The sequence below is a fragment of the Podarcis vaucheri genome, assembly GCF_965113315.1.
Source record: "Podarcis vaucheri genome assembly, chromosome: 8".
NCBI classification, from domain to species: domain Eukaryota; kingdom Metazoa; phylum Chordata; class Lepidosauria; order Squamata; family Lacertidae; genus Podarcis; species Podarcis vaucheri.
This window is the reverse complement of record NC_138766.1, coordinates 50,246,439-50,265,179: the sequence shown is the minus strand read 5'-3', so window position 1 is coordinate 50,265,179 and position 18,741 is coordinate 50,246,439. Positions and strand designations below refer to the sequence as shown.

The 18,741-nt window shown below is 41.2% G+C and overlaps 1 protein-coding gene across 1 annotated transcript in view; it reads left to right on the top strand.

Moving 5' to 3' along the window:
* The window catches only part of CHST9 (carbohydrate sulfotransferase 9), a 44,129-nt gene extending 27,417 nt beyond the window's left edge, over positions 1-16,712 (top strand). The window contains 3 exon segments of the mRNA XM_082234837.1: positions 9,327-9,364; positions 15,327-15,510; positions 15,513-16,712. Coding sequence (XP_082090963.1) covers positions 9,327-9,364; positions 15,327-15,510; positions 15,513-16,423 — 1,133 coding nt within the window. The 3' untranslated portion in view covers positions 16,424-16,712.
* The last annotated feature ends 2,029 nt before the right edge of the window (positions 16,713-18,741 follow it).

The following is an 18,741-nucleotide window of genomic DNA, read 5'->3' as shown; positions in this document are numbered from 1 at the left end:
GAAGTTTACCTGAACTGGACTAGTTCAATCAGAAGAGAACTCCATTAATAGATAAGCTGTTGGAAAACAAACGAAAGTGAAATGGTAGCCATAAAGGGAGTACAGTGGTAGCTCGGGTTACATACGCTTCAGGTTACAGATGCTTCAGTTTACAGACTCCGCTAACCCAGAAATAGTACCTCGGGTTAAGAACTTTGCTTCAGGATGAGAACAGAAATCGCACGGCGGCAGCAGGAGGCCCCATTAGCTAAAGTGGTGCTTCAGGTTAAGAACAGTTTCAGGTTCAGAACGGACCTCCAGAACGAATTAAGAACATAACCAGAGGTACCACTGTAGTAGCTGGTTGAGACCTGAGAATACAAGGGTGGGATGTTAACTGGCAGCTGAGAATAAAGAGTTGAGCATCTCCAAAATCTTCAATTCTCTTGAAGTGTCTGTGGTCCCCCCGCACCCAGATGTTACTGGGCATCAGCCCTGATGGTTAGCCATGCTTGCTGAGCTGATGGGAATTAGAGTCCGACAATGTGAAGGACCCCAGGTTCTCCACCACTGCTGCATTCTTGTAGCTTTGTTTTTGGCATCCATCTGTCTTGGGTGACAATGGAGGAGTGTGCCTTTTAAGGTGATGTCAAACCACTGGAGAGTTACAGTGCCTGCTGTGGCCGATATAGGAGAGACATGTTTTGTTGCAGCTGGGGCAGATGACTGTGTCTTTAGAATATCCCCCCCTCACCCCTCTTTTTAAATAACAACACACAAATCTGATGTGATAATGATCTTCCTCTATATTCCTTTTGAACTTTAGGGTGTAAAGCGGTACCAACTTGATCTTTTGCATATATAAAACCAGTATTCCCATTCATGAATGACCTTTAACAAATTATTTCCAATAAATGCAGCTGGATCTAAGTAGAAGCCTTGAAAGGTCATAAAATAACTATGGAAAATGTAGGTAAAATGAACTCCCTGCAGCAACTGATTACTTGGAGGTTTTTGTGTGACATCAGTATAATTATAATTTAAATTCATGCATTAGGAATGAATTTAAAGGTGATGGCCTTGCCTGGTTTCTTCCCACTTTCTGGCTACTGCCATGCTTCACTACAAATAAGATAATTTGGAGTATGCTTCTTTATTTTACTCTAATAAGAAAACAAGATGAAAGCGTTTTACATTCTGTTTTGGAGAGCCCCCCTTTTTTGTAACATTTCACTTTCCATCTTCATGGACATAGATCAAGCAAAGTATTTGTGTTGAATCACACCTTTCAGAGCAGCCAAATCTATCACTCTGTTGGACCTTTGTTTTTTCTCTATGGATATTCGTTATTTTTATTGATATTCCTTATTGCAACTAAATTGTTCACCAGGCACCAAAGACAAATGCAGAAGCCAGGTTAAAATAAAACTGTCCACATTACAATGCAAAAGCCTAAGTCAGATTGATCGTAACACAAATAAATGCCTGGGCAAAGAGAGCAGTCTTTACCTGCCACTTAAATGCGATGAAAAGAGGTGCATGATAAATAGCCCTGAGGAGGGCATTCCACAGATAGAAAGTCCTCTCCCTCGCAACATCCCTCTCATCTCTGAAAGTAAGAGGCACCTTGCCTACCACTGGACAGGTTCACATGGGAGCAGGATGCTGCTCCTGTAGAGGCTTCTATAAACCAGAGTTGAGCATCATTAGTAAACTGAAAGAGCAATTTTCTTCCATTCTGCTGCTCATTTAACCACCTTGGCAGCATGACAGGTTTTATTTTTGAAATGAATTAGCATTCCAATAAGGCTTCACTTTGAATCCATGTTTTTGTTTCCCCCCCTGCTGCCAACAAATGTACTACATGTAGTGTACAGGCATCCCCCCACTTACACTGAGGTTAAGTTATGGGCCCCATGCACATAAATTGCATAAAGTGGGGAGCACCAATTTAAAGGGTTTTAAACACCCTCTCTGCCACTCTCTCTTCAATCCATACAAAAAATACTGTATTCAAAAATATCCATAACTAGAATTGAAGCTTTGGGGCTGGCAGGAGGTTGGAGGGCATGCAGGAAAGGGGCTGCTACTGCACTACTCCACACATCAGCTGCTAAGCTGGGAGGCTGAGCAGCATAAACAAAACCCCACCGCGCCTCTGGTCTCTTCAGGGCTTCATTCACCCTCACTGATGTTCTCTTCAGGGTCTGGGGAGGGTCTCCTCATGAGCCATGAGGATTCTTCAGCTCTCTCCCGCCATTTCCAAGTTTGAATTGAAATACTTAATTATTTCCTGGTACCTATGCACAACTGAGTGCTTTGTCAATTGTTCGTAGGTGCAGAGACGCCTGTACTACACAAGCTGGATTGGGGCAAAAGTCTTGCCTTAAAATTTTGGTAGGTAATGAAACCACAAGCACAGGAAGACAAGATGGGACTGCCAATCTGATTTGCTGGGGCAGCAAACTTCCATGTTTGCTTTTACTTCTGTTGCCCCCACCCATCAGAACGAGAGGAGTGGGAGAACTTTATTCACTCTCAGTGGCATCATTGCATATTCAAATTTGATTGGCTACCAAGCACTGTGAGGTCATGTTCACCACATGGACCCTGAATGAGCTTATGTAGAGCTATTTTGTGTTTAAAAATGGGGGGGGGGTGGCATCCGAGCAGCAGGAGACAATTACTGTGCAATAAAAGTCAATGATGATGTTGATGATATAAACTGTAAACAGGTGTGGCAACATGAAACCATTGGGCCATATTCAACTAAATAATTGTCTGAGCAGAATGACTTCCACTTGCACAATGGAGCTTACACTCACACACACAAGCACACTGTCCCCAAATCTCCTGCAGAGGTTGGGGAAACCCTAGAACAAATTTTTGGTGTGCACAAGGAAGGAGGAGAAGAAAATGTTCCACCAAAGGGGGGAAATAACATGACTTCATGCCAGGTATAATTCCACCCATTTTCATGACACACCCATCACAGGAACTTTTAAAAAGAAGTCAATATTTAAAAAGAGGAAGAAGAATTGACCTGACACTTCATTCTACTGCCTGTTAAAGAGCAAGTAAATGTTTTAAAATGTGTAAAGCTTGATTTCAGCTCTTCTGAAGTGGTATGGCAAAACTAGGGGTTTACCTCTCCCAAGAAATGAACAACTACATTCATAACCTCCATGTTGCAAACATGACCAAATCCCTGAGCTGCTGCTTCCTGATAACAATCAAATTATTCCATCAGGCTGACTTAGTGTGCAGCCATATGGTTCTTATTTAGGAAATTAGTATAGTGTTCTTGTGTTTTCTGAACACTTGCGGTTACTGTTTTAGCTTTCCAGTGCAAAGTAAAATCCAATATTTAAAATAATGAAATGGTTAAGCATAGTGGCAATAATAATGAATAAGAATCATCAACACTTGTATAGTGCTTTAAAACATTTTACATGGATTTTCTCGTTGCAATCTTTACAACCCTGTAAATCACTGCTATTATCTACTATCAAACATAGACTGAGGCTAAGAAGTGGTTGCTTATCTAAAGTCTCCTACTGAGTTCATGGCAGAGACAAAAGTTCAAACCAGGGACTTCCTGATTCATAGCTCGTTCTCTTCCTCATTACACCATGCCAGCTCTTTATTTATACATACCTCTTGTATGTATACCTCTTACACATGCTGCTGTGCTTAGAAAAGGATCTAAGGCAAATTTTGGCTCACGATTGAAGTCTAATTTCACTTTCCCCTTTTTATTCACAAAAACATTAATGAATGTGTACTCCCAAATTCTTTTCACATGAGAGTCCCTTTGTCAAATTGAGGAGAACATCTTGTTTGGTTGGCATTGTTGGTAATGACTTCATTAGGCAGAAGCTGAATGTGCACACGTGGGTCAGCACAAGATATTTGGCTGCATTAACTTTTGCAAATGTTTATGTTCCCAGGGTCCTTTGAACCTCCTAGGAACAGCTCTGCATCCTTATTAGAGACTGACAATTAAAGAACTGTTTTCATATCAAAAGTAATCACCAAAAATTAGCCAGGGAAAGACTGTAGAATGCTGTGAGAATTCAAAGGCTCTGAAATGGCCAGCTTTCCTTCATTTGGTTCAATCAGTTTCAACTTGGGGTTCCTTTTTATGTTTAACGCTGCCAGGGTAACTGGTGAGTTGGCACCTTGACAGCTTGCTACGATTATGCAATACTAAGGAAAAGGCAATTAGTTCATGGCGGGACCTTTTCATCATACCCTGTTGCTTAATTTGCACAAAATAAATATGGTGAAGCTATAAGGCACTCTAAAAAATAGGGAGAGGATGCATACTTCTACCATATTTTATTGAATTTTGTTTACATATCTATATTCAAATCTGGTCGAATTGGAATGGTTCATTGGGGGTGTTATTTAATCTACTAGCTTGCATGCTTCTTAAGCAAGAAAGCAGTTCTCCAATTTTACATTGTTGAGGTATTAAACATTTCTGTGGTCCAACCTTCCAACTGTTACGGCTAAAATCTGGGTGAGGGGTTACTCTGCCACCCAGCTCATCGGACTAAGTCCGTGGGTCCCTGCGGAAGAAAATGAGCTCAGCCGGACACAGGAGCAACTGCAGAAGGTCCAAGTTTATTGCGCAACAGGTTCAAGGCGAGATTGAACAGCGAGAAAGGGGGTGACATGAACTTTTGAAATTTCCCTCCATGTCCCAGAATACAGTGCAAAATACCTCCCAGTTACATCACGAATACATTAAGGAAAGGTTGGGTTACACAGATTACATCATGAATACATTAAGGAGAGGTTGGGTTACACTGGATTAACATATGGAGGAGGGAGGGGGAATATGCAGAGCTGGAGATATGCGCAGATAAGCACATCCTGAGAAGACAATGGTCCATGTACGCATAGTCTGTCACCTGGCATTGCCCGAGGAAAGGTTTGGCAGAGTGATTTTGACAGGATTACTTGAGAGATTATGGAGGACAGGGGAGGGGTGATGGAGTCCTAGAGAAATTGAGCAAATATATTGTAGTGAAGAAGACATGCCCCCCCTTCCGTAACACAGCATAAGTCAAGCCTACAACGCAAGTCATTCATTCAATGCTAGTCAGTCCACTATGTGCCATAATCATGTGCCTTCAAACAAGAGCAAGTGCAAAGAGCAGTAACTAGAATGATTGCAAGGAGAAAAGATTCATTTGACAAGCCTATATTTTTAGAGTTTGCTACATTTAGAGAAGGCAAAAATGCCTGAGAGACAATGTGAAAGCACTGTTGCAAATGCAACAGATACAATAGCAGTAGATGAGCTATTCAGACTGAAGAAGGTGCTTCTTATTAGAACTAATGGCTGCAAAGTAGCAAATGTAGAAGTAAGATGTTCAGGACTAGCCTCCCTAGTGATAACATTGGGATATGATAAGAAACTGCTATTGTTGTCTCAGAGCTTGCAGGAGTTGTAACACAGGTGGATAAACAGAATTGTGATAATGTTTGTCTGATTGTGTAGAAATGCATAAAGGCTTGTATGCTAGGGCAGCAAATTGTGTGTTAAGAATTTGGCATCTTTTTTTCTATACTATTGCAACACCACAAAACTTTGTATGTTGCCACTGTGGTGGAAAAGAACATGGGTACAAATGGGTTGAGTTTCCAGAATATAATAGTTTCAGATAATGGTGCAAGTCAAAATACTTAGGGGAAACTACCCTTAGTAATGAGGACTTAGACCAATGATCCTGTTGCAAATCCTTCAAAATGAAACTGTCAGAGAAGTCTTTCCAGAGTTCTACAATTTCTTGGTATGTTTGAGATAGATACCATAAATGATCCCATTTGCATTTGTAGGCATTCCTGTAAATACAGTGAAACGGCAGGCCACATGCACAAAATTCAGTTTCCCCTCTGGGCTGTCTTTAGAAGCTCATTGATGTCACTTCCTTCCTCAGTCAGCAAGTGAGTTTTTCTTTAATTCTCAGCCCCAGCTGTCTATGCTGTCAACACAAAGTTATTAAAATTCCTTTAAAGTGAAATAAAAATAGCCTAAAAACAAATGTACTGGGAAGCAGGAAAGCATCAGTATTCAAAGTCCACAAACCTTTCAGCAAAATAGAGTTGATCCAACCAGAGATTGCAAACATTGGTCTTTCCAAGCATCTTGTACATCATTAAAGGATGTTTAAAACACATACTCCTTAATCTTTTATTACCAAAAAGAGAGAGCCTTATTTGGTTACAAAAATTAGCCTCAAGATGTGATTTCAATTGTCACAATGATGTTCTCAATGAACACAGCAGTGCCTACTGAAAGACTGCCTAAATAATGTTTAATTTTCCTTCTTGAAGCAAAAAAGTAACACTTGTATCTACAAAACAAAATAGTACACCATTATGCAGGAAGTAATTACCATAAAGAGACAATCCTCTACCATAGCCTAAAGCAATAAGTAATCTTGATCCTTCTCCCTCTCTCTCTCTCACTCTCTCTCTAGGAAGATAGTTACTTTAAGAGATCATTAGACAAGAAACTTCTTTAAAACCTACCTTTCAAAGTAAGAAAATACTAGGACTGTGTTCACAAATGCCTTACTTGGAATTGAGTGATGTAGAGACCTAGAATCCAAATTCCAAGCACTCCGAAATTCAGGACACCATTGGTCATAAACCAATAATTGAGTCCATTTGGGTTTCCTTGTTATCACCCACAGAATTATCTACACTTGCAGATATTTATCTTCCATAGCTAACAGCCACTCTTTATTATTCTTTATTATTTATTATCCTGTCTTTCATCCAAGGAGCTTGATACAGAATGCATGCCCCTCTTTTACCTTCACAACAACTCTGTGAGGTAGGACAGGTTGAAATATGGTCCCTGGCTCATTGTCACCTAGGGCTGAGTGGAGAAATGAGCCTGGATATACCCAGTTCCAGTCTGACATTCTTCAACACCAGCAGCTCTCAGAAGAAACTCACATATTTCAAGAAATAACCACATTATGTTGCTTTGTTGCAGAAATAGGGAGCCTCTGGCCCTCCTGATGTTCATGGACTACAATTTCCATCATCCCTGACCTTTGGCCATGCTGGTTGGGTCTGATGGGAATTGGAGTCTAGTAACATCTAGTTAGCCATAGGTTCTCTATCCTTGGTTTATTGAATCATGCTATTAATCTATCCAGCCCAATGCCATTTACCTCACTGGCAACGGCTCTCCCAGGTTCTCAAGCAGAGGCGATGTCCAAAAATTAAACTTGAGACCTTCTGCATGCAAAACAAGTGCTCTGCTACTGAGCTATGGTACTAGATGAGTCAAAGAGCAATTTCTTGATTTGCAAGACTGATGCAAAATGCTTCTTCTATTCAACTGGAAGACCTCTGGGGCACCTGCTAACACATGCAGAACTTGAGCATGGAGATTTTGGGATTTGCTCCAATCTGCATATAAAGTACATGTGCTTATCAGTTGGTCTATGTGCAGAAAGGAGTACACACACAGATCTCCACCAAAATGAATAAGCCATCTCGTTTGCAGGGGAGCTTATGACATGCATACATTACTGGATAGATATGATAATATATGCTGTTAAATTAAGGGAATCTCTTAGGAAGATATGTATATTTCACATCTCTAGTTAATGTGTGCCTTATCTCATTTGGTCATTTAATTTAGATCTGCCACCTTTTTAATTCAGCCTATCAGTTTTAAAGATACTAATCACCAGATTATTTGGATTGAATATGCTCAATAACAAAAGTAACCATGAAGGTATTACTGGATGTTCTGCCATGTAGAAAGATCAGCACCTGTAAATCAGGTGAAAAATACTATTTTTTTTTAAAAAAAGAGGTTTGATCCATTCATTGTCCTGCAGGGAAAAAAAATGCAATTTTGTAAACATGAAAGCAAACCTTCAACCTTCTGTGTTTGAAGAAGAACAAAAGTGAGCGTATTTGTCAATGCCTTTAAAGCTGCCAGTTTGATAGTTTGCCTAATGTGGCTCCACAGCAATCCCTCTGGCTACACAAATTGTGACACTGACAAGCTGTAAAAAGAGTGCCATCCACATATCCTTGGCCCAGAAAACCGTGATTGATGGAGTTCAACTGAAATTCCCACAAACAAGGTGAAAGCCTTTCAGTGATAATGGTAACCTAGTGCACATGAAAAGTTAAAAAACCCCACATAACAACAACCTTTGTTGCCTTTATTTTCAACATATTCCTTTAAGCTGCATAAGTAGGGAGGGGAAAAGAGGATTTCCGCCTGCACTTCCCTTTTCTAAATGGCCCTGCTGGCTTTCCCAAGTCACTTCTAATAAGAGAACAAGATGCCTGAGTCTGCCAAACCACTTTTCCACCTTACCTGCCTCAGTTGAAGTGCTGGCGTTTTCTGCTGTAGAATGAGTATTCCATATTATGTATGCAGTCCCTGTTCACTTTTGCATGTGCAAGCTCCATCTCTTTCTGTCATATCTTTTCATATGTAGTTGTTTTTGGGGATTGCAGCCCTAGATAAAGCTGTGTTGTAATAGAATATGCTAATAAAACTTTCCTAGGCAAGCCTCTAGTACATCAGCTCCTCAGTATTATGGTTTAGGAAATATTCTAGGAATCCATCCTGGAGCTTGCATGGCCTGAGGTAACTGCCCGAGAAGCCTGTGTTTAATGCCTGCTGTCTTCAAAAGGCAGAAGCAAAATTCTCTTGTATTTGGAGCATCCTCTTCTGAAGGGGAATGAAACTATTAAGATGTAACTATATATGGCATGCAGTGACTGGTGTGTGAAAACTCCTTATGTTATAAAATGTTAAGTACCATGCTGTTGGCAGTCATTTAGTATATTTCTGCTCAACCCCTTGTCCTTTTGGATTTATTAAGGAAATATAATTTAATTCCCAGGCAAGAGTTTTTAAAGATGTAGGTATAAGATGAGGATCAAACGATCGGACAAGAAGTGGTCAGCCACAGTGCTACTCCTTGTGTTGCTTCACAGTGTCACTGGTGTGCTACTACTGGTGTTGCTTCATAGTGTTGCAACAGCACACAGTTAATTGTTAAGGTGCTGGGCTGGGTTTGCATGTAACACTACACCATGATTTGTTAACTAAGGTTTGTTTAAACCATGTTTTAATGTTACATGCAAACTAGGCCAATATCCTTATCCTAATGTGTGAACATTCCACATATTCTAGAATACTGATTAAAAAGGTAGCTAGTTTCAATATTTCTGTATACTTTTGCACTTTGTTTCATGACTTTTCTCTCGTAACTTAGTTTTGTTATGTACATGATCACTTCATTGTAATATACTACTACTTACTGATTTTTAATTTTTTCTTTCAGTGTCTGAGGAAAAAATACAGCAGCACGCAATTAATCAGGTATTTAAAAAATGTATATACATCTTTTAACTGCATAGTTCATGAGATATACATACAGTACTTTGTATTAGATATTTTGCATTAGATAGGTTAAAACCCATTCAATAGTTTATAGGCAGATGTTTGTTGTTTCTGCCACATTACACTCCCTATGGTAAAAGGTAAATGACTGGATGGTTAAGTTCAGTCAAAGGTGACTATGGGGTGTGGTGCTCATCTCACTTTTCAGGCCAAGGGAGCTGGTGTTTGTCCACAGACAGCTTTCGAGGTCATGTGGCCAGCATGACTAAACTGCTTCTGGTGCAACGGGACACCGTGACAACTGCCAGAGTGCATGGAAATGCCATTTACCTTCCTACTGCAGCGGTACCTATTTATCTACTTGCACTGGTATGCTTTCGAACTGCTAGGTTGGCAGAAGCTGGGACAGAGCCATGGGAGTTCGCCCTATTGCCTGGATTCAAACTGCCGACCTTCTGATTGGCAAGCCCAAGAGGCTCAGTGGTCTAGACCACAGTGTCACCTGCATAACCTGCTCTGTCCCAGCATCTGCCAACCTAGCAGTTCAAAAGCACACCAGCGGAAGTAGATAAATAGGTACCACTGTGGCGGCAAGGTAAATGGTGTTTCTGTGCACTCTAACACTCATCACAGTGTCCCGTTGCACCAGAAGCAGCTTAGTCATGCTGGCCACATAACCAAGAAAGCTGTCTGTGGACAAACGCCAGCTCCCTCAGCAGGAAAAATAAGATGAGTGCCATACCCCGTAGTCGCCTTTGACTGGACTTAACTGTCCAGGGATCCCTTAACGTTACCTTTACCTTACTCCCTATGAACAAATACAGTGGTACCTCAGGTTAAGTACTTAATTCGTTCAGAAGGTCCGTTCTTAACCTGAAACTGTTCTTAACCTGAAGCACCACTTTAGCTAATGGGGCCTCCTGCTGCCACCACACCGCTGCTGCATGATTTCTGTTCTCATCCTGAAGCAAAGTTCTTAACCCAAGGTACTATTTTTGGGTTAGCGGAGTCTGTAACCTAAAGCGTATGTAACCTGAAGCGTATGTAACCTGAGGTACCACTGTAGTCATATGAAACAACCCCCTCTTAAAAGCAGGATTGAAACATAAAAACAATGTGAATAAAAACAAACTGTTTAGAAGTAATTATGTCTAATTCAATGAATGGACAAGAAGGAATTAAAAATGTAGAAACTGCAGACTGGAGGTGGAGCCAGACATTGTGTGTAATGAGAAGATTCATTAAAAACAGGTTTTTTTGTATAGATTAAAATAGTTATTTTAACATTTAATAAAAGGAGCACAACAGTTTCAGCTGAAAACATATGGTAAACAAATTGATTAGGTATTTTCAAAATAATTTAATCTTTTGTTGTTTTATTATTATTTCAAGGTTCATCTACCATGTTTGAATACAGACAAAAAGAATAATGTATTGACATAGAATAAAACTCTTGCTGAAGCCAGTGGGTTGGGTTGGTTTTTCACTTTTCTCTGTCGCTGGCTTGAAATTATCTAACAGAGCTCAGTTTTTCCTATCCAGAGTAAGTTGGTTTTGCTGAAGATCTAACTGGAGCGTAATTTAGTTGCAAGTAATTCATCTCCTTTATTTGAATAAAACTTAAGCACAACTAACTTTCTCTGGATTAGAGCCAAAAACTGCATGCATATAAATATTTACCAGCAGTTAATGCCATTTAGAGGATCATAGAGTGTAGCCCTAATGTGGAGATGCTACTAGGCTGGCAAAGATTCAGAATTCCTCAGCCATCATGAAGTTCAGCTTATTAAGAAAAAAATACATAATATTTTGACTGTAAGAGGAAGACAAGGGGGAAATTAATTAGCAGTTTAACAAGAATTGGCAAACAAAATTGGAGATTAATTCCGTTTATCCAAGTTACTGCCTACACAAATCAGTTTGTTGAACCAGATTGTGCAAACTGTCTCATTTCATTAATGCATGTGATTTTATACAGTCTTGTATGAACAAATCAGAAGCTAAAAGAAAGTGGTATGTTTTGACTTAGCCAAGGAATTATGTCTTGATACTTTCTCTCCGCCACTCCCACCCCACTTAAGATAGTCTAGCTCCCACCACAGCCCACTCCATGGGACTAACAGCTGTTCTTGTTGTTTTGAGAGATGAGAATCAGGGAAATTACTCATGGGGAAAGGGTTAAACCTTTCCCCCTGTGCCACTGACCCCCATTTCATCCTCTTTTTGTGGCTTCTTTCTGTTGTTTTTAACCCTTTGTCATCTATAAGTGGGCACTGGCTGCTGCATTCCCAAGTTTATTTACTTAAACTATTTTAATGCCAACTTTCATCTTATCCAATTTCAGGGCATAACACAAATACAAAAACAGGAGAATGGAGAATAAAATTTAAAACACAGTAAAGCTTGCTCCCATTTTTCTCTTTCTGGTTGCCTTTCCTGGACTAGACAGAATATATTTTATTTCACGTTTTGTATATTTTTTACATTTTAAACAACCACATTGCTAAATTTAAGAGGTTTAAAACATCATTGCAACTTAAATAGCCTTTTAAATAGCTTCCCTAATGGAAATACCTGCTTTTCCGAACTGTTCTGGCTTGCTTGGGTTATGCAGTCAAGATGCAGAAGTTACTGTATCACGGCAGGGTTAGCCAATGTGCGCCTTCCAAATGTTGTTTGAATACAACTTCCATCAACCCCAGGCAATCTGGCCAATAGTCACAACCCCAAGGCTAACCATTATTGAGACATTTAATGACCACTGTGATTCCTTATGGAACGGGGAATACTATCCTTCAAAGGTCACCTGGTTTATGAGTTCACTGAGGTCACACATTTCATGTAGAAAGTAGAGAGCTGCTCCACGCAGGTGGCCATAACATGAGTAACATAATGCACAGTAAACCAGTGTTGCATGGGTGCACCAGGAGCATCCATTGATGGCGTCATGGCCCCTCTTGTGTGTCTCACAAGCCCTGTCCATCTCCACAAGATTGCTGTGAGGGTAAAGTGACCTTTCCGAGCTTCTCGGCAGTACAGGGAATGCAAGAAGAAATGCACATAGACACTCTGCTTCCTGGAATGTCACATCTGCAGGGAATGCTTGGAAGGTGAAAGTGGGACTCTTGCTTAGGAGCACTGAAAGCTGATTAGCTAATACAGGGAGACACAAAATCACTACTTCCAAGGTTTTTAATTTATACAGAAAACATGAAAACAAGTTCCAAGATATCTAACTTGCATCCATTTGAGTAGGTGATCAGCTGATCTTTGCGCTTTACATTTTTCTCTTTGCTACTTTTCCTAAATAGAGTCAATAAAACAAAGCACTTATGGAGGCTGCCAGTGGTCAAACATTAGTTGTTTTCATTCACTAATTGCAGCAGTTAGTGGGCCAGATTCAACTGAGCAGATGCACTAGCAGGAGCCAGAACAAATAATCCTGCTAGTGCAATGGGACTTCTTTCCCCTATTCCTCTGTGCCCTCCCACCAAATTAGCTCTAGGGGGTCAGGAGAATTCCCAGAACACCCCAGGTGTTTTTCTGTGTGTGGAGAACATTCTTTCTGGCATGCGGAAACACTGAGAGAATGATCAAATTAGTGCAGCATTGAATTCCATCCATTATGTTTAACATAAACCTATTTTATCTATCTGTTTATTTAAATGTGTTTATATCCCACTATTTTCTCCAAGGAGCTCAAGCTCAAGGTATACAGGGTTCTCCCCCATCTCATTTAAACACAACAACCCTGCAAGGTAGTTTAGGCCCAAAGTTTTGAGTGAGGAGTTGTACCCTGGTCTCCTAAGTCATAGTCTGACACTGTAACCACTATACCACACAGGTTCACAAAAGGAAGAGAGACTGTAGTGATGATTTATTTATTGACAAGCCAGTAGACCATTGCAATTTCAACAAAAAGCAGGATAATACAGGGACTATTCATGCTACTTGCATCAAAATATTCAGTGCTTCTCACGCTATCTGATGTGGTGGGTCAGCATTCCCCACAGATACTGGTGCCCTATTTGGTCCCTGAAGCATCCCACCCAAGCTGGGCTGTGGTGGAGTCACCATGGACCAGCAACCGATGGCTCACAGACTGACGTGGATTGTCCTTCCCTCACTCTGCACTCCCTTACTCAGTACCTGACAATCACCAGCCACTAGTCACTACTTGGTACCATTGTTAATGACTTTGGAACTACAGAAATATTAAGTATGGGGGCCATGAAACAAAATAGCAAAAATTGTGCTTTACATAATGTAACCCTCACCTTGCAACATCCATTTCCCCTTATTTTTGTCTCCCTTTCCACCCCACATCTGATTAGTGCTGCCTTCTTCCTGACTGACAATTTCTCTCCCAGAGCTGAGCAGGGAGCAGTTCCACGGCGCTCCTGCTGTGTGTGTGTGTGTGTGTGTGCCAGTTGAACCTGGGGAGAGCTACCTGAGGCACTTTTGAGAAGCTTAGCTTCTCTAGCAAACAAAACAACAACAACAAAAGTCACTCCTGTCATAGTGGTTCAGCATCTCCTGCTGCAAGTGCGTACTCTCTTTCTCAGGTAGCTGCACTAGAAGTCCTCTGGTCACTTTCTGTTACCTTTCCACAATGTCCTTAGGGATAACTTTGAGCTTTGGTCAGGGGTCCCAGCTGACTTGTTTATTTAAATCAGTTCTTGGATAATAGCCATCACCTGGCTTTTTATATCTCATTCCCTCTTGTTGAAATCGTTCAAAGGTTTTCCACTCATAATACACTGAGGGTAAATTTCAGATCTACAGATGTTTGTGATATCAGTGTTGTTATCTGTATTTGCATATTTCCTGTATATATCCTCAGCTGCAGAAGTTCATTTGTATCATTTAGGGATTCCTGGGATTCAATCTACACAACATTCAGAAAAGTGCAGTTATAAATAGATTCCTGGTCACTAGTCAATTTCAATCAGCTCGTTTGTCTGTTTGTTTATTCAGCTTTCACCTCAACCCATGCTAAGCCCTGTAGGCAGTTCGCCATATAAAGCCACTAAATTGCAGCACAAAATAAAACAAATAAAACCACCAGTAAAATCAGTTGAAAGATTCCAAAAGTGTCCTTCACTTCCACATGTGAAAGGTGTCTTCTAGTCATGGAAGGATAGTTTATACCACATCCTAGATCTTTTTTTAATCAGAAAAGTTAAGCAGAATCCAAAGATGTGGTTTCTCTAGTGCAAGATAAAGCAGAAGTCCCACAGAACCTGGTATTATAGTACTGCACAAATCCTTGTGCAAGCATTTGTGAAATATGTGGGTTATAAATCTGCTCATAAATAAATAAATCTAGCAAACCCCTGAGAACCATGCATGAGAGGAGTCCTTGTTACTCAACTTCTGTAAAAAGATAAGTCTCATCTCTTAATATTCATTTTCCCCTTTAAAGGACATAGAACTACTTGTTCAATAAAAAATATACTGAGAAGCCATTTTCCTTATCTGCTAACAAGGATACTAGAGTGCCTTCCTACAGCAAATTTCACTCGTTACCCATCACTTCATTACTTTGTTAATGAAGGTTGACTGGTGGTTAGCAATGCAGATAAGATCTGTTTCAGCAAGCAAGTGCTATTTGTTTGGCTTATGTGGCCAAAGCAGACAGCACCCATGCTCAAGAGGGAAGTGCAAGCATACACTGGAAACATCAAGGGCTGCAGTAGTAGTTGGCGGTTTTTTCTAAAGAAACCAAAACCCTAAGGGAGTGAGAGTCCCAAAAAACATGCTTAATTTCTACATGCTGGGTGAATGTTGGGGCAGTCAGGGGACGGAAAATTGGAGGGGAGAGAGAAAGGAATGGGGCAACTGGAATTCTGAAAAGCAGCTCTCTATGCAGCAACATTTTTAGCAGGCCCCAATAGAGGAACATTCTAAGAGTTCTCTGGTTTCTTTTTTCCTGTCTTAGAACTTCAGATTCTATTCTTCAGAGGAACCTGAAAGAAAACCAAAGAACTGGGTCACTGGTGAAAAGCTTGACAAGCCACGTAAAGCTCTTATTGAGATTGGACATTCTCAGGGAGATGCTGACCCTATTCTAGGGATGCCAGGCTACTTGACTACTGGATTATCTGAAGAGTCGCAGAAGATTAAATCGCCCTTAAACAGTTCAGGCAAGTGAATTTACCACCAGTTCTGCGCCCTTTAAACAAAACTTTAATCAAAAGCAGTCACTGGAAAACCACAGATGAGATGCAAGAGAAACGAAGATCTTTCCTTTACGATTTCTGCAAAAGGTACACTGGCAAAAGCAGACCCCGGACTCACCTTACGCGCATGGTGTCCAGAATCTATGTGGAAGATAAGCACAAAGTCTTGTACTGTGAGGTGCCTAAGGCAGGTTGTTCCAACTGGAAGCGGGTTTTGATGGTGCTCAGTGGCGTTGCTGATTCTGCTGCTAACATTACGCATGATGCTGCACATTATGGAAAGCATCTCAGAAAACTAGACAGCTACAATCTAAAAGGGATACACAAGCGTTTAAAGACGTACACCAAAGTTATATTTGTACGGGATCCCATGGAAAGATTAGTGTCTGCATTCAGAGATAAGTTTGAACATCCAAACAGCTACTACCACCCTGTATTTGGGAAGGCAATTATTAAGAAATACAGACTTAATGCAGATAGAGTGGCATTGGCAACGGGCTCAGGAGTGAAATTTAAAGAGTTCATCCAGTATTTGTTAGATTCCCATCGGCCAGTAGGTATGGACACTCACTGGGAACAGATCAGCCAACTCTGTTATCCTTGTACTATCAACTATGATTACATTGGAAAATTTGAGACTTTGGGAGACGATGCCAATTATTTTTTGAGACTAATAGGTGCACCAGAGGGGCTGACTTTTCCTAATTTCAAAGACAGGCATTCCAGTGAAAAAAGAACAAATTTAGAAGTTGTCAGACAATACTTGGCAGAAATTTCTGCCACAGAAAGACAGCAGATTTACAACTTTTATTATCTGGATTATTTAATGTTTAACTACAGTGTACCATATGTATAACCCTGACTTGGATTGGTTTAGTATGTAAGCAATTTTTACCATTTAGTTTGGGAGCAGAAGAAACGCAACAAGTTATGAGAAGAAAATTAATTGCACTCAAATGTCTGGACAGGAAAACACTTTTACATTAAGAAAGTTTTAGAGTCTTCAAAGCAATGTATCTAAAGGGAATAAACCAAGCATTCAAAACCTCTGAAATGGCATAATATTATTGTATCTAGTCATGTTTCATGAATGTATTTTTGTATTTCCAAGGAAATATTAAGTAAAAACTAGCTTTCTTAACAAATTTGTATGTTGTATCTCAAGCATTCATAGAACATCAAAATGTACTGTTGGGGTTGGATTGGTTGCTAGTAAGCAAGTCCAGCTGTGTGCATACATAGAACCTTGTTAGAAATACAATGGCTGTACCAGTCATAGCTCCTGCCCACCTAGCAGTTCGAAAGCACGTCAAAGTGCAAGTAGATAAATAGGTACCACTCCAGCAGGAAGGTAAACAGCATTTCTGTGCTCTGCTTTGGGTCGCCAGAAGCAGCTTATGTCAGGAGTGCATGCAGGAGCCAGGCCCTGTGACCAGTAGGGCTTTGCAGGACTGGGGCCTTCCTAAGTTTGTTCTTAGGTGAGGCTGCTTGGTAACTCACTGCACCTGGTGGCAAGAGCCAGGAAGGGATATAAGGTCAGCATTTCCCTCCGGCTCTTTGCCACAGCAACATGTTTCCTGCCTTGCTGCGTTTGGCTCCTTGCTTCCTGATCCTCGGACCTCAGCTCCTTGACTCCTTGCTTCTCGACCCCTGGACCCTTGACTTCATGACTCCCTGCTTCCTGACCCTCAGACCCCTGGCTTCTGGACTTTCATTCCTGCTCCCACCGCGCCATCTTGCCCCCAGTCCCGACATCCTCAGCCAGGACCTTGATCGCCCATAGACCAGACCATGACAGCTTAGTCATGCTGGCCACATGACCTGGAAGCTGTACGCCGGCTCCCTCGGCCAGTAAAGCGAGATGAGCACCGCGACCCCAGAGTCGTCCATTACTGGACCTAACGGTCAGGGGTCCCTTTACCTTTACCAGTCATAGGAACTTAAGAAGTCCAGCATCCTGTTCTTACAGTGGCCAACCAGATGCTTATGAGAAACCCAGAAGCAGGACCAGAGCACAATAGCATTCCAACAACGGAGATGGAAGACACCCATCATGGTTAGTAGCCATTGATAGTCTGATTCTCCATGAATTTGTCTTTTACAGCCATCCAAATTGGTGGCCATCATGACTTCTGGTGAAAGCAAATTCCACAGCATAACTGGGTGCTGTGTGAAGAAGCACTTTATCTTGAATCTTTCAACATTCAGCTTCATTGGATGAACCTGAGTCCTAGTGCTATGAGAATGGGAGAAGCAGCTGTTTAGGGAGCATGGGAAACTCAGTCCACCACCCCTCCTTCACCGTTCCCAGTTGTGTTGTACCAACTGGCTTTCTAACTCGACTTGGGTATGAATGGCAGCTGGATCACTGATCAACATCTCATCCAGCTTAGACCATAATACTGTGACATGGTTAATTACTCCTCAGTTACTTTCCCACCAGGGAATCTGATAAAACTTTCACATCAAGCTAAAATCATTGAAGAATTTACAATATGTGTTCAGCTTTGACCCTCTGAATGGTCACCTTGTGAAATGTGAGCTGCTAGGCTGAAGAGATGACTCTACAGAAGGTGGCAGGGGGTTGGACTCGATGGCCCTTGTGGTCTCTTTCAACTCTTCTATGATTCTATGATTCTATGATTAAAAGGAAGCAGCTTCTGCTTTTTACTCACATTTTCTTTTGTTGTGGGCCAAAATTACAGCTGTCCCGCTTGCTATCACTTGCTGAACTGCATGTCCCTCATCCTGTTCCAGGAAGAGGCTTTGGAGCAGAGCCTGGAGAGTCTTGAGGGCCAGGCAAATAGGCTCCCAGCCTGAGGTTCCCCAGCCCTGTGCTAAATGATAGCTCCAGTACTCAGCACCAGATGGGAATAGAGGGAGACCATAACCTTAGTTGATAAAAATCATATTTTGTTAGCACAAGTATCCTATGACTAACTTTTCATTACATTCTCCTAGAACAGAGGTGGATAAGCCTTTTGCCATCAAGGACCACATGGAGCAATGTGTGACCCTTGGAGGGCCTAAGTTGGTGGCATCAACGTGGTCTGAGTGCACATGCATGCACACACACACGCATTGCCATAGTCTCTCCCTGCTCAGGCCAAGAAAGGCAGGCTTCTCCATCACAGCAATGAGTAAGAAATCCTTTTAAAGTGGGGATTACAGGGG